Source organism: Aricia agestis, chromosome 2 (genome assembly GCF_905147365.1).
Source record: "Aricia agestis chromosome 2, ilAriAges1.1, whole genome shotgun sequence".
NCBI classification, from domain to species: domain Eukaryota; kingdom Metazoa; phylum Arthropoda; class Insecta; order Lepidoptera; family Lycaenidae; genus Aricia; species Aricia agestis.
In genome coordinates this window covers 3,064,100-3,080,750 of record NC_056407.1, presented here as the reverse complement: position 1 = coordinate 3,080,750, position 16,651 = coordinate 3,064,100, and the positions used below count along the sequence as shown (strand labels likewise).

Below are 16,651 nucleotides of genomic sequence, written 5' to 3'. Positions count from 1 at the left end.
ATTATTATGAAGATAACTATTGAAATAAGTAGACATAGAAAGCACCAAAAAAAGTATTGGCAGCAGGAAGAAATAATAACATTGTTTTTATTTTACCGAAATTCCTGTTTCGTAATGGACGGAAACAATAAATTTGCGCAAGCCGAATACACACCAGTCTCATCGTCGTAATTACACATTTCGTTTAATAACCGTTCCGAGTTATTTTACCTCTACCACTTAAGTCCCTGATAGACGTACGATCTTAAAGTACGCGGGTTTAAAGACTAAAGTTCGCGAACTTACTCGACTCGCGCGCGTCGGTGACACACGAGAATCGCTCACACTGGATTACCATGCCGCCAGGCTCGCGGCTCGCGGCTCTTTGCTGACACAGGCGATTAAGATCGTCGAGCCGTAAGTCCGCGTCCTTACTCGCACGTCTGTCACTCCCTTTACGATAGAAGAAGATATCACCTTCATAAAATACTTCAGAATAAAATATTCAATACAAGTTGTTTTTTTTTTTTGGCAAAGTGGCATAACGCAAGGCATACAACGGTACAACCAAGTGCCACTAGAACTGCAGTATCTGGTTGATCCAGTCGCGGAACTCGGAGATGCGCGTGTAGACGCCGGGCTGGTTGGGCTCCGCGCAGCCGATGCCCCACGATATGACGCCGCTCAGCACGAAGCGCTGGTCGCGCGTCCGCTCGATCACCATCGGTCCGCCGCTGTCGCCTAAAAATTATTTTTATTAACTTTCACTCGAAATTAAGCATACCTAAATATCACTGACATAGTATGTACCTACTACGTAGTACTTACTACCTCAGTGATAATTATAATAGTTTTAGAAGAGGTGGCAGCGTCAAAGCTATGTAGCTTACACTGCCTTCTCTTCATTCATTCAATTTTTATTCATTTTCACTCGAAATTAAGCATCATTATAAAAGTTTTAAGAAGAGGTGGCGTCGTAAAAGCTATGTAGCTTACATTGCCTTCTCTTCTTAAAACTACTATCATTACTTTAGGTTCGAGTGTAAAATATCAGAATTCAGAACACCATATTTTGTTGTAACTCTTACACTAATGAAAATGGTTCACAATTTCGCCACCACATTACCTTCGCAGCTGTCAGAGCCGCCCTTCTTCCAACCAGCGCAGATGAAGATGTTGGGTATATGCTCGTTGTATCCTGCGGCGAGGTACATCGACTCGCACGCGCTGTTGTTGATCACCGGCACCGACACCTCCTGCAGCACGCTCGGTAGCGGACCCTCTGTGAATAAAGCGATTGGTTCACGTTTATCGGGAAAGATCAGAGAGCCTTAGAGTCAAGTTCCAACATGTAGAGCTAATGGGGGAATGAAAGGGGAATTTCGGATACAGGGTACCTAAGTCTAAATATATTTCGTGTTATCCGAACCCTGATTACTTTTATGAAAAGCTGCTAAAAGTATGTAAGTACTTAGTACGAAAAACCGCGCCAGGGTTTGGTAGATTTAAGCTCATGACCGCTCACGTCCAACCGCGCTAGTCCCTAAAGTGGCCCATTCACTATCCTGCATTGCAGTCCGCCGTGCCGTCCGCCGGCTTATGCAGATTGTGAATAGTGTCCCATGCCGGCCGCCATGCAGGCCTGCGACACCATTCACTATGCTGCATAAGCCGGTGGACTGCAAGGCGGCCTGCCGTAATGGGCCCTTTTAGCCACAGTTGTCGTCATAGGTATAGAATTACAGAACAACTAGTATAGATTTCTTTGACGGAGCTTATTTTTGTTTACGGAGGTCAGATATTTACCGTCGTACAGTCGTCCCCAGCCCGTGACGTAGGCGGTGCGGCCGACGAAGTCGTCGTCGTCGTCGGGCACGCACACCGGCAGGATGTTCGGTTGGAACGTCACCGGCTCGTAGAACCTGCAATAAGGACAGTGTTTATAAAAACATGTGTTATATTATAGAGTTCATTGTAAAAGTAGCAGCGCTCAAATATTCCTCATAAAATAATCTAATATTTTAGATTTAGATTACATTGGGTTTATATCTACTGATTGAGAATATGATGGACTAGCAGCATGTAATACCTGAGCAGCGCGAGGTCGTACTCGAAGGTGGCGGGGTCGAAGTGCGGGTGGCTGGCGATGATCTGCACGCGGCGCTCCGCGAACCCATACGGCTCCTCCTCCGACGCCAGGTCGTACTCGCCCAGACGCACCAGCAGCTCCGACGGCGGTACCCTGGTGATGATATTACCGCAGTAGCGGCGTTAGGGGAGAGCGACGCTAGGCGACCGCCCAGGGCGCCGGATAAAAAGGGGCACTGAAGGCAAACAAAGGCTGTCGACGCTTCTTTTTTAGCACTATCATGCAGCACCTTGGGCGCCGAAAGATTATTCTCCCAAGGCGCTGGTAATGCCAAAACCGGCACTACATAACCGAGTGGATGTAGAGTCTTTAGCCAGGTTTGACGTCAAGGTTCATTTGAGTCATTTGACGCAAAATATTATAATTTATAATATATTTTTATGTTTCTTTTATATTTTTAATATTTTTTTTACACATGGGCATAGCTAACCTAACAAACTATACGGGACTAGGGTTGCCATCCGTCCGGATTTCCCCGGATTTGTCCTAGTTTGTCCAAACACTTTTGATGAGAGAAATTTAACTTTTAAATCATGCAGCAATAAACAAAAGATAAAAACTCGCTAAGCATACACACGGTTTCTTGCACGGACTTGAGTTAGTCAGATTTTTACAAATTCTTGTTGGAAAAGCAAAAATTGGCAAGACGTTATCGTAAATACTGTTTAAGAGGTGTCCGGGGAAATAGCCACATTTCGGCCAAATGTCCGGGAATTTTGTCGTGCCTGACCGGCGAAGGGAATTTGGGTGATGGCAATTGGCAACCCTATACGGGACCCTAGCCCAAAGTAGAGCTCAAAATCTAAATCGCGCGCTTTCCATGGGACGACTTCAATATTATGTTTTCGTTAGAAAATGGTAAGCAACTGGTAAGAATTACCTAAAGAGTAAAAATAACAACAATTTACGCTGACATTTAATAAAAGCTCAAAAATAAAACTAATAGCATCATATTTTATAATGATCGGTGTGAACTTAGTATACCCATCTTGACCTCCTAAGCCGCAGGCAACGAACTTATGACTCATAACATAAATAATAATTCGATAAAGCGCTAATTTGCGTGTTCGTCCGTCCGTCCCGACTTTTTGTCGCGGAACAAAAACTGACATTCTGTAAACGTACTAAATTAGATGCAATATCGGAAGGTCATCGTTAGCGCTTCGTCATTTTTCCTATGAATTACGTTTAAATAAATAATCTAGTTTCCTCGAGTCGTTTTTAAGATCTCATCTTAACCGCGATTAGTTATCTTTACATGCATACTGCGCTTAACTTTAATGCACCTTTGCTTAACGATAATTCGCACGTCTCTCTACTTTGAAACTCGCTATATAATATATTTTTAGCATACTATTATCTCTTAACCACTATATTGAGTATATTAGTATATGTATTATAGTAGCTGGTATAGTAATATTATGACATAATTACAAGGAAAAATATAATGTAACAACAAGGATTGCAATAAACAAGAATGTTTTTTACGATCCAGCTTATATAATATGAATCCGCGTTGGAATTTAAGTACGAAATCTTTTTTCAAAGTACCCACACTTTTAATATTATTTATAAGTAAGAAGCAAATTGCACACTCAAATCACGTGCACGTATTTTATGGTCATAATAAGCGCGGAACACGTATTTTGTACATTCCGCGTTCATATTTGGTAAGCCAGGTAACGTTACGTGTTCAATGTTATAAAATAATCGTAAAATTGGTAAATAAAAACTTGTGAAGATATCGTAAAGATCAGCTGTTTACAACGGCACATTTAAAAAAATACCCACAGCCGAACATATAACCTCCTCGTTTTTTGGAAGTCGGTTAAAAATGACAGTTGCACGAAATAAAAAAAAATTACTGCAGCTGACTTGCAGTTGACAGTTCAAAGACAATATGGCGTCGCGACTTCCGGGTTCGTTATCCTGGCAAGTGCGAGCGATGCCTTCGCAATTTCGCTTATTAAAAATGTAATGGTGTTCAATTACTTCTCTAGCATTTAAATTAACCGTTATTTAAAAACACTTGAAAAACAGCTGTACTTCAGCTCATATATAGAGTAAACTTGTAAAGTAGTCTTATAATAATCGTAAAATGAAATAGGTAGGCAAAACAATTTTTAACGAACTATATGGATGTATACTCTAAATGAAGAGATATAATAATATTATAATCACAGTCACAGCCGCATCAACAAATAGGGCCACTACTTAGAGTCCAAACGCGTGCAATAAAAAATCTCATTGGGGGTGGGGTTATTTGCTACTGCATACGTCGCGAGTCGCGACTGGTGTGTGCAGTAGGTATATGCAGTCGCAAAGTCGTAGTCATAATATAAGAAACTTACCGGTCCACACAATGCGCGGCAGTGATGGCCCAGTTCTCGTTGAGTAGCGCGGCGCCGCACTTGTGCAGGTAGTTGGATGTCCGGTACTGCCGCAGGGAGATCTGCCACGGCCACTGCCCGAAGCCCGACTTCGCGCCGCCCACGATGCGCCCCGCCGGCCACAGCCGCCGCCCGCACACTGCCAGCACCAGCAACGTCGAGTTTAACAACATTTTGCACACTCTTAGAACACCGATGTCCAGTTTCACAACATTTACAGAGTCTCGTTATAGGAACAGCGGTGCCGAGTTTAACAACGTTTACACTGAGTCTTAGAAGAGCAATGTCATGGTTATCATCATATTATACTGTCTAGTGGTTATAACATTGGAGTCTATACAACGTCCCGTTTAGCAAGAACTAGCAACAGCGACGTTGCCTTTAGCTAATCCTAAGAGAACACTTTTGTCTCTTCAAAAATTTAAACGAAGATAGAGCTACGTCGAGCCTATATTCTACATTATCCGCATGCAGAACTGAGTCTAATTATGTAGTTAATTTTTATAGGAACACCGAAGAAGTCTGTTCCAGCAACACTGATCACAACTTACAACTAACGCACTGACTCTCATCAAAAAGTTATAGACCGCGAAGGTCTGTGTCTGAGAACTATTTAATATTAATATTGTCTTTATGAATTATGATAAACTATTGTACTACACCGTTCTCTATATCACTGAATCATTATTTTGAAACGAACACTACTATTAAGCCGGCTACGTTTTATTTCGAATCACACCGAATGTCACTGGCAATAATCCTCGTACTCCCATGACATTTTAGAAAAAAAAAACACCTCGTAGAACGATATTTAAATTCAAAATTCGAAATAATAAAATCGACGCGCGTCCTTGCACCTTGGCGGCTCGCGCGGTGCTCTCAGCTCTGACAACTCTTTGTTTGTTTGAGTGCGAGGAGTTTTTTTATTGTTTGTCCGGACGCTGTAGATACACTGTCAGGGGCTAGGTAGTTCTTTGACCTGCGTTTTGCCAGGGAATGCCGATGACAGGTGCCTTTTTTGGAGTTGCACCGACCAATAAAAAGTGATACGATGTTCTCCGCATGTTAACACAGCCATTAAGAATGTTAACAGCCTGTATCGTTAATTAATTAATTATTCGAAAAAGGTAGAGTTAATATACACGGAGATAATTATGTTGTAACGTGGTTGTAACTCTATGTGTTTTGTTTCGTACTGTATCACTGCATAATGTATTTTTATTTCATTTTATTTATTATCTATACTAATATTATAAAGAGGTAAACTTTGTTTGTTTGTTTGTTTGTCTGTTTGTTTGTTTAATTGTAATGAATAGGCTCAAAAACTACTGGACTGATTTTAAAAATTCTTTCACCATTCGAAAGCTACATTATTTACGAGTAACATAGGCTACTTTTTATTTTGGAGAATATAGGTTTCCGTAAGATATTTCAGTTTTTCGGAAACAACCAGAAAATTTACTTATTTTGCGTACGCTGCCTAAACTATAAAAGATAGAACTATACAATGTTCTAAGTAAATGTAGATCTTATAAATATCTACAAAAATGTCCGCGACACAATATACCTATCTATGTCAAGTGAGGCACAAAAACCATTTTTTTATTTAAAAATCTTGATTTTTTTGGACTACATTTAAACGCATTTATTTTACTCATGCTAATAATCCTTATCAAAATAAATAATTTCATCACTAAGTACAGTTTATGTAGATTATATTTGCTCTTTGAATGATTAAAATTGGACGTTTTGTTTAGAAGTTATGGTGAAATTAAAATATTGCGATTTACGCCCGTTTCGAAGTGGGCGCTACCAATGCCACAGAATAGATAATAGTATAAGTACCAATACAGGGGTGCGCATTGTACACATTGAAAAGGTCTACAGAAAACTCCGCGATGGTTTTTTTTTTTATGAAATAAGGGGGCAAACGAGCAAACGGGTCACCTGATGGAAAGCAACTTCCGTCGCCCATGGACATTCGCAGCATCAGAAGAGCTGCAGGTGCGTTACCGGCCTTTTAAGAGGGAATAGGGTAATAGGGGAGGGCAGGGATGGGAAGGGAATAGGGGAGGGTAGGGAAGGGAATAGGGTAGGGGATTGGGCCTCCGGTAAACTCACTCGGCGAAACACAGCGTAAGCGTTGTTTTACGCCGGTTTTCTGTGAGAATGTGGTATTTCTCCGGTCAAGCCGGCCCATTCGTGCCGAAGCATGGCTCTCCCACGTATAAGTATATCTCTTATGGATATATCCCACAATAACATATTTTTTTTGTCATTTACTTTTAACTTCAAATAATGGCTAATTTTCGAAGCGATTTTAACCAATACGGCAATAATGGTTATTCAATTAAATACTTTAAATACATTATTGATTATGGCCCTTTACAGCATAATTATTACGATTTTAATTTTAAATGAATATTTTCGAAGATATTACAGATTTAAAAATTGCGGGACGTAAGTAGCTTTTGCGGCAGTACCGACCAATGCGGGCCACGGGTAGTAATGAATATAAATTATTTAAAATCAAACTACTGAATCGATTTTAAGCATTTTTTCAGTGACTTAGGCCATAATTTATTTTATACCCGTGCGAAGCCGGGGCGGGTCGCTAGTATTGTATAATTATGTTCAACGACTGAATTCATATCTTAACTCTTAACCTTGCCTTCAAAAACTATTTGTGGTTTCACGGTGTACATTTTTATGGCCTGATAATATTGATCAATGATCAAGTACCTACTACTTAAATGACAAATCGTACTAAGCTATAAACTAAGAATTTTCGGGGCCTGTTTCACCACTTCCTGATAAGTGTCGGATAGGCTATCCACAACTTAACTTGACAGATAGAGTATGGAGCATCTGTCAAATAAGTTGTGGATATCCTATCCAGCACCTTATCAGGAAGTGGTGAAACAGGCCCTTCTATCCAGAGTTGCGAAATAATTAAGATTCTAGATTCTAGACCTAGGAAATAGGACCTATCATGATAACGTAGTGCCACAGATTACGAAGCAGTTTGTAAGTGGAGCTCCTTCCTCCTATAATAAAATATTATCTGAGAGACCTAATTGGCCACGTATAGATGACAAACGCGGAACTCCGATAGCAACAATGCTGGGACAATGCTGTGTTTTTATTTATTATTTCATTGTCATATTTAACTAAATCATGCAAGTTTAATCGTTACAAACAATAAAAATATAATAATAATACTTCGAGAGGTAGATACCCAACTACTACCTGCTTATTGTGTTTTGTCGCAAGTATTTAACAACAATATGCTTAAAATATTAATTTAAATATGTTGTACGAAATGTTTTTTAGTATTGAGTAACATTTAGAAACGTTCGGATGATAAAATTGAAAAAAAAAAAATGTTTTCAGCGCAGCGTTAATAAACATAGGAAAAGAACACGGCCGTGTACTTAACCTTGCGGTACACCGAACGATTTTACATGATTATTTAAATATCTCAGCATATTATTACTGTTGAGGTCAGTGTTATAATTGTAGTCGTTATTATAATATTATCTTCCTTATCCTTTATTGAAGAGTATACGTTGAGGAAAAACAATAATTATGCCTTTTGAACTTCTTTAAGCATTCCTCGATGCAAGACAGTTAGACAGGACTACTGTTATTTTTATAATTTGCTCCAGATGTTTTAAATTTTTTGAATGTTTAACACTTCATGCTACTGCTTATGTTGAATTGATGATAAATAATATTATTTGTAATATTTTTAATTCACTTTACGCCGAGGGAAAACACACTTTAGTGAAAAACATGATTTCTCACGGATTATAATGCCCTTTGGAGTACTATTAACATTTCAAGTCTTTAGTTCCTGATTACAAAACAATAACCATTACAACCTCATTAATATTATAAAACATGATTATAGCGAACAAAAAAAAAATATGCTAGTTTCAAAGTTACTGCTTCATTAGCTATAATTTATTTAAAAAAATAAAGAGCAAAAAATAAATTGATGTGATAGAAAACGTGTTAAACGTCGGGCATTCGCCTGAGAAGACACAACTTTTCAACTTACGTAGTAGGTATGTAACTATTTAGTATTCTTGATATAATTGCCTTTATTTTTTTATTATCAAGAAGAACTCACCGCTTTTATAGTCTGACATGTCGTATGCAGCGGTGGTGGGTTTGGCGGTTGTGGCGGCTTCCGTTGTTGACTCCTCTGTGGTTGCAGAATCTGAAAATCAATCATTCCTATTTTCAAGCAACTATTTTGATAAAATTATGAATGTAAAAATCTTAGGAAACAGTACAAGACAACTTGAAAAGGGAACAAATAAGAGGGACCAACTAAGATTTTCAGAATACCAACGAATTAGGCTAGCACAAAATTAGAATAAGTTTTTTGGGATGGTCGAAACTCGAAGGCACACTTAACACTTTTAACATTGTTATTTGGTTTAAAATTACTAAAAACCTTAAAATATGCATATGCTTTATAACGATGAATGTTTTCAAATGAATATACTTTACCAGTCTTGTTGGCTGTAGTTTCTTCAGCAGCTTTGGTGGTAATTTCAATACTCGCAGTGGAGGTTGGAACGGTCGGTGACAGAGTCACATTCACTGTGAACTCCAGGATCGGTCCTTGAGTCGACACAGAAGGTGAGGAAGGTGACGATGGAAGTGTTGTTGCTTCCGACACTTCAGACTTCTCTGTTGTTTTTGTCGTTTGGGGAGACTCGGTGAGGAACTCCAGAGTGAATGTTGTCGGGGATTCCGTTTTTGATGTGGTATTCGGTATGTCGATGGGTGTTGTTGTTGAGGAGGAGATACTGGGAGTAGTGGCCTTCTGTGTGGTGTCGGGCTTCGGCGACATGGTGGATATCAGCACCCAGCCCTCCGGAGGCGTCACCGGCTCCCACTCTAGAAACATTGGATGTAAGATTCACGAAGTTGTAGCAAGTTACCTACAGTAAGTATAATTATTAAACTAATAAGACTATATTTGGTATTTGCTTTCAACATTTATTACAATTAGTATTTTAATAAATGAAAAGTATATTAGGTTGCTTAAAATAATTGCAAAGAAAAAAAAAGAATTGCTCGACTGTCGAGCCTCGACAGTTAAAAATTGAAACAGACTTGAAAGCGCCATCTACTAACGGGAGGTAAAAACAGTCTCGAGCCAGCTCTACGTATAGGTACTCTACAAAAACACATTTTTTAAGCACTATTATTTATAAGTTTACAATAGAATTACAAGCAATTAGTAATCTACTGTAAGCGTTGCTATTTTTATTCAGTCTTTGTTAGGTTGATCGCGTTTGTCCCACATAGACACTAATGTGGAACGCTTGGATCACGATTATCGTGATCCTAAACAGCGTGCCTTTAGCTTACGGTTCCTATTAGTGAGATCAAGCGCGTGATAAAATAGTCAAAGTTGATAATAAAAAACCATCCAATAATATTTATTGTAAAATATTGTAATGAATGTTTTAATAAAATATAGAGCAAGACTCTACCATGAGAGTAGTTTTTGCGTATTGCGACAGATGGCGCTTTAAGGGACTACGAAAGTTTTAATTTTATATTCATACAAAGATTAGTTAAAAATAAATAAAAATAAATGAAAAGGTCTTACTTTATTATATGTTTTATTTGAAGGAATAATATTTCATAAATATCTCTTTTTTTCTTGTATTGTTGTAAAATTTCTACATCGCGCTATCGGTGTTTTTTGTGTCATTGGGTATATATAGAGCGAAGTCTGCTTAGTAGTTGTACTCGCTTCGGCAGTACATATACTAAAATTGGAACGATACAGAGAAGATTAGCATGGCCCCTGCGCAAGGATGACACGCAAAATCGTGAAGCGTTCCACATTTTTTTGACATTTTAATTTCGTTTAAAGTTTTAAACAACAGTTTCAAGAATAATTACTTAGTCCCATTTATCTTATTATATTTTAGTGCAATATGGTAATCTCTTAATTGACTACTTTGCAAAAATATCTAGGCGAAGAGAAAGTTTTTAGGCGCCAGATAAAAGCTGGCTGGTTGCCATCGGAAGAAAGTGGTCACACAGTGGCAACGGCCTGGTCACCTTGGCCAGGCGTTTGGACTGAATACATAATACAAATTGCTCCTTATTGTATTCCGAGCAAAAACTAGTTTTATTTTTTAGGTAGGCTTTTCGCTATTTGTAATATAATTTATAGTTTGTTATAAGTAAATTATAATAAAGCAGTAATAAAGTTTGCGCACTACTTTTTAAGGAATTTAAAATAAATGCAGGTGTGCGGCGCACGGGGTAAATAATTGCTATATTCCCCTAAAAGGTACCAGTACGCGGAATTCTATAGTCCCTGGACTCATATTATTGTTTGCTGATATGTAAATCATAGCTGATAGCTACCGAATTCTCCTATTTAAGTACATTTAAGTAAAGGAGTAGTTAGTTAGAGTTTAATATTTATAAAATATCCGTTTATTTATGTTTGTTTTCCTACGAATGATCGGAACTGCAGCCGGATTTTATGAGTCATAATTATTATGATGTTATAAGTTACACATGTCGGTGGAGAAAGTGCAGGTGAGTATGTATGAGCTGATCATTGGGATTTCGAAACTTAAAGGAAAACAAATATTTTACGACTTTAGAAACAAGATTTTTTCTTTCTCGAAATTCTGAGTAATCATAATAATGTGCTTTTATAGCTTATGATTAAAAAATACTTAGACGTAGGTTAATAATGACGATGTTTTTCGATTCTTTTACTTTAATAAAACTGGTTATGTCATAATGATTAAGCCATACTTAATGTTTATTTAACTCTGTCAGTACAAGCAACTTTATCCATAGTGTAAAAATGTAGTGATAATTTAAAAGGTCTTACCATCATTAGTAGGTCCAAGCTCGGGCGCCTTGCTGGCTGATTCAACAGGGTTAGACCATGTCACTAAGGGAGGGTACTCTGTTGACGGTTTTGGAGACGTGGCCGGGGCTTCTTCAGGTTTAGGAGCTTCCGTCGTTGGTTCTTCTGTAGTAACCTCAGATGCCTCCGTTGCTTCTTCGTAAGAATCAGTTTCAGTGCCAACAGTAGTTCCTCTATCTGTTGTTGTATCATCGTTAATCGTTGCTGTTTCTGTCGTTGGAGAGAAAGCTTCAGTTACATCAGATTCTGTTGTTTTATATGTAGTAGTTTCTTCAGTTGCAGGTTCAGTTGTAACGGTTGTCGGAGCGGCGGTTACTATAGTTGTCGCTTGTGTAGTGGTTAGTTCTGGTGTTGTTGTAGTTGGTGCTGGTGTTGTAGTTGTAGTAGTAGTAGTAGTTGTTGTTGTAGTAGTGGTTGTAGTTGTACTTGTAGTTATATTTGACGGTTTGGTTTCATCTTTCAATGTATTAATGAATGTAATGGGAGTACTTGATGGCTTAGTAAATATAGGTCTTGAGCTTGTGGACTGTGGTAGTATGGTAATGTTGAGTCTTGGAGGTATGGGTAAAGGTTTCTTAGACGAAGGTCGTTTCGTTGGTAATCTGTAAGGGGGTTTTCTTGTACTAGAAACAGTTACAGGTTTTGTCGGTCTGGGTTTCGTACTGTATTGTGGTCTCGTGAAGTTAACTGGTCTATACCCCGGTCTGGGTTTGTAGGTCGGTCGGTAAGGTCTCGGTGGGATTGAGCTGGATTCACTGGTCGTTGTCGTTACTTTAGGTGTAGTAGTCTCACTCGTTTTGTGTGAATCAGGTTTATCCGGTAAGTTGTTTCCGCCGGAAACAGTTTGGAATGTGGACAACTTCATCGGTATTTCTGTGACTGTCTTCGTCGTATCAATCTTAGGTATCTCTGTGGAACTAAAACTAGCTGTTACTTTACTATCCTCATCAGATATATCATTGTCGAGAGTCGTCTGGTCGTCTTCTGCTTTGGTATCATCTTTCTGAGGCGGCAGATCTGTTCTCGGCTCCATAGTTTCTGCGGGCGCTTGCGTACTCGAAACTGGTTTTTTCGTACCATATTTATTTTTATTCGTATCTATTATTTTGTTTATATTATGACTGACATATTTATCGTCTGTTTGATGAACGAAGTTTGCGTTCTCTATTGAATTATCTTCTATATTATTTCCTACTATCTGTGGGAGGACATTCTTATCGGGTATTTGGCAGCAGGAACCGAAGTAAAACCTGTCTATACATGTGCCTAGATGTGTACCGTTCGCCTTGAGGCAGTCTATCGCGAACATACACAAGCCCTCCTGACTCGTTTTTCTCGACACACATGGCAAGTGTCTTATATTCCTAGCTACAGCTACTGGACCTGAAACAATACAGAATATCGGTTATTACACAATACAAACAACATTAAATTATATGGAAGCGCAATGCATTCGAACTATAAAAGAATATAACCTGTAAGGTTTAACATAATATTGTTCTGTATACATTTTTATAAATCACATATTATTCATTATCAAATATTATTAACTACGTAACGCGATCTATCAATCAGTACATGTCATTTTTCGGAGTATTAAGAATAGGACTATCCAACTAATAATTAAATTACTCCAATAACTTAATTCATTTTTTAGGAATCATAGTCGAAATGATCCTTTATGATTTGCTTTTAATTTGCTAAAACGTGATACATCTTGAACAAATAAAGCGTTGTTTAAAATTAGTCACATTTCAATTTACAGAAATTTCCAAACAGATGTAAATTCCATATCGTCACTGCGCGTGCGATACCGCGTATGAGCAGTTGGTAAATACCGCGTAACAGCAAAATGCGCAATATTGAGATATTGTGCCAGCCGATTCGAAACGCATATTGGCTTATATTAGGCTTCACAGAATTTAAATTATCCAATTAGAAACGTACATTATGCCATCGAAACAATACCGCGGAACAGTAGGCGGCCGGAAGTTAGAAGCAATTCCGCGTATTTACTACAGCGGCATGAAAAATATATCGAAAATAGTAAAGTGCTCCCAGAAATAACTATTTGTCTGAGATAAACCACCACGTAAGTATATTTTAATTATTGTTTAATATTGTTCATATGTATTGTATTCATGCTAGAATGTTTCAATTAATTTACCACCATTTCCATTGCTTTGAAGATCAAGGAAGGTTACATGACGTGATCATTATATCTTCACCTTAAAAATACAGGCGGCAACCAATCGCCACGACTAAATAATATGATCACCAGGTTGGGGAAGTATCTCAGTTAAGCTAAAGCACCCCGGGGATATGGGCGACTAGTTGTGCTAACCCTACCCACTAAAACCACCTGCGATTTGCCTTCAGCCGTATACGGAGGGATGTTGTGGATTTGTCAAACACAGGGCTCCCTCCACGACCGAACGGTCTTCTCCAAAAGGGAGCACACTACCATCACAGTAAGAGAACGCTTCGGCAAATTGAAAAGTTCCCTTCGGCGTCGAGACTAGCTAAGCCGGGGTAGGTTCTAGCCTCACCGATTTTCCTTTAGCCGTATACGGAGGGATGTTCTGGGCTTGTTAAACACAGGGCTCCCTCCACGACCGGACGGTCTTCTCCAAAAGGGAGCAGACTACCATCAAAGTAAGGAAACGCTTCGGTAAATTGTAGAGTTCCCTTCGGCGTCGGGACTAGCTAAGCCGGGTAGGTTTCCAGCCTCACCCGAAGCCCCAATTGCATTGAAATTTGGAGGTTCGCATAATGATACATCACCTCTCCCGATGCGGAACAGATAATAGCTCATTATCTTTATTACTCTATGGCCTAACGATCGTATGCCTCGTGGCTGCTTTCCTTGCCATTAAACCCTCCGGAACTCACACTGCAGGCCGTGACGTCCTCTCTGGAACGAGGATGAGCCACTTGATGAAGACCTTCGTAACCAGCTGTCACGATGAATCTCCCGCTAGGGCAGTAGCTGCCGCCTAGGAGACCGTACGGCACCTTCTGGTAACCCTCACCACTACATTGCGAAGAGTAGCTGCCGCCCGGCTCATGCCCGCCTTATTACTACGAAATTAGTAACGGAATCTGCCTATATTGAACCACCGTACAGAGCTAAGCTCCGATAGACTGGATTCTGGCGGCTATACTCTGGAGAGTATAGCTGCTGTGGCCCCTATATTTAAGCGTCGGACTCATTTTGACCTTCGACCTTCTGATAACAAGTGCTCCGGGTGGGGGTGCTTTTCTTCAGGTCCATGGAAGAGCAGGGCTTCAGTATGTATATTTTAAATGATTATTATGATCTGTCAGATAAAATCAAAAATCTATGAAAAATTGGGATATCAATTAAAAATTAAGAATAGATAATATTATTGTTAATTAAATGATTTTGGTAATTAACACGTCATATTTTTGCTAATTTACAGTGGAACAAAATATAAAATATTTGATTTTTCTAATAAGAAAATGCAATCTTTTACTAAATTGTTTGATTTCAAAACCGCGTATCTTTAATATTAAGCCTACTTATTTTGTAACTAGTTAATACAAAAACGCGTAAGTGTTTTTGACTTGACTTTACACAAAACCTAAGCCAATTGCGAACAAATTTACGTTACTAACCACTAAAGGAAAGTACAAAGAACTAGTTGTTAAGTTCAGTCGGTAATAGGAGTCAAAATAGCTGAGATATTCAGTTTTTTCTTCCTCCTGTAAAATCATCAAAAAGCAGATACGCGGTATTTACCAACTGCTCATACGCGGTATCGCACGCGCAGCGACGATATTTCGTTGAAAAAACTGTAAAACAAAACAAAGGAATTTAATTACGAAGAAGACATTTATTCAAGACATTTTTCGAAACAAAACAAAAGGATTTTAATTACGAAGGTGATATGAGACACATGACCCCAAAGAAAGGAGCATCCCAAATTCCGCAGTGAGATAGCACGTGCGTCACAATGCACCGTTTGAGTGAAGCCTATCTCAAGGTGACGAACTGACGAGATTCAGACCTCCTGACACATATACGTAGGGCTGCCACCGGCTGAGGAAGGGAACTCTTAATAACATATTTCTAGTAGGAATATCTACTGTAATTTTTATAGTGGTAAATCTTTTTTACGGTACAATTTACAGTTTTGATTATTTGTGTGTATAATATTATACGAGGTGTAACTATTCAAGTATAGTGCAAATCAATTATCATAAAAATAAAGACCGATAATAATTTTAATTGTATATTTTCTAGATCATTATTGCGGCTCTTCACGATGGGCCAGTGTAGTGGGCCATCACGATGGCCCACTACGCTGCGACGGGCAACGTCGTCCGTCTTGAACGACGTTTAGATCACAACTGAACACGGCCATCATGTAGAGGCGTTGCGACCACTGCATAGCCATCGCATGCGCCATTCGATCGGCCAGCGCTGGCCACTCATGTAGAGGGGCAATTAGACATACTGCTGTTCAATGTTGCTGTCTTTTGATACATCCAAAAAGCCTCTAGAGAGATGACACTTGATATACAAAGAAGACTACAACATTTTTCACTGTGTCAATATTTTAATTTGCAACGCCATGCTTTTTCGTTATCAGGGCGAGCGAAGCGAGACCTAGTATATCCCACAACCTGTACATTTTGTGGTACACTTTACGGAAAAACTATCAGGCCTATTGATTTGTGCTTTAACATAGTAATTTTTATTTATATGTAGATGTGTCATCATCAGTCAGTCAAGGTGTAACGACTGACGACGCGAGCCCTCACAAGGCTCGGCTTTTAGCTAGTTTAATGTTTTTTAACAATATCTGATATTTTTTTAAGCATAATTTTCATTATTTGCTGTATTAGAAGCGCAGTGGCAGCCCTGGCCACCTGCCTGCCGTAAGCCGCTACAACGGTAATCTCAGTAATTCAATTATATTCCCCCACAACCAGTTTTGGCCAAAATAGAAAGTTATGGTTTATTGTTGTTTCCTTGTTCTCCTTCACTCATATTTGTGATGATATAAAGCTTATTTAAATAATCTTTTGGATATAAAATAGGGTCGTCAATGTGGCGGTAATTTGTAACCAAGTTTCTTGGTATATTTTACTGATTTGATTCTTTTTGTTTGTATCGAAGAGGTTTGAAATGCTCTAGAGTCTAGAGTCTACTCTTTTTACAGTGTAGAACATTGACGT

General features: G+C 38.8%; 1 protein-coding gene and 1 non-coding gene across 2 annotated transcripts in view; one reads left to right on the top strand and one right to left on the bottom strand.

The window, feature by feature from the left end:
- Positions 1 to 409: 409 nt before the first annotated feature.
- Positions 410 to 16,651, bottom strand: part of LOC121739963 (serine protease filzig) — a 34,758-nt gene continuing 18,516 nt past the window's right edge. The window contains exons 3-10 of the mRNA XM_042132620.1: positions 11,408 to 12,829; positions 9,040 to 9,432; positions 8,654 to 8,743; positions 4,480 to 4,657; positions 2,069 to 2,221; positions 1,786 to 1,901; positions 1,106 to 1,261; positions 410 to 720 (exon numbers count right to left, since the gene is read on the bottom strand). Of these exons, the coding sequence (XP_041988554.1) occupies positions 557 to 720; positions 1,106 to 1,261; positions 1,786 to 1,901; positions 2,069 to 2,221; positions 4,480 to 4,657; positions 8,654 to 8,743; positions 9,040 to 9,432; positions 11,408 to 12,829 (2,672 nt within the window). The 3' untranslated portion in view covers positions 410 to 556. The remainder of the gene's footprint in view (positions 721 to 1,105; positions 1,262 to 1,785; positions 1,902 to 2,068; positions 2,222 to 4,479; positions 4,658 to 8,653; positions 8,744 to 9,039; positions 9,433 to 11,407; positions 12,830 to 16,651) is intronic.
- Positions 10,293 to 10,399, top strand: LOC121740171. Its single transcript, XR_006037598.1, has one exon. It is a non-coding gene; the product is annotated as a U6 spliceosomal RNA (small nuclear RNA).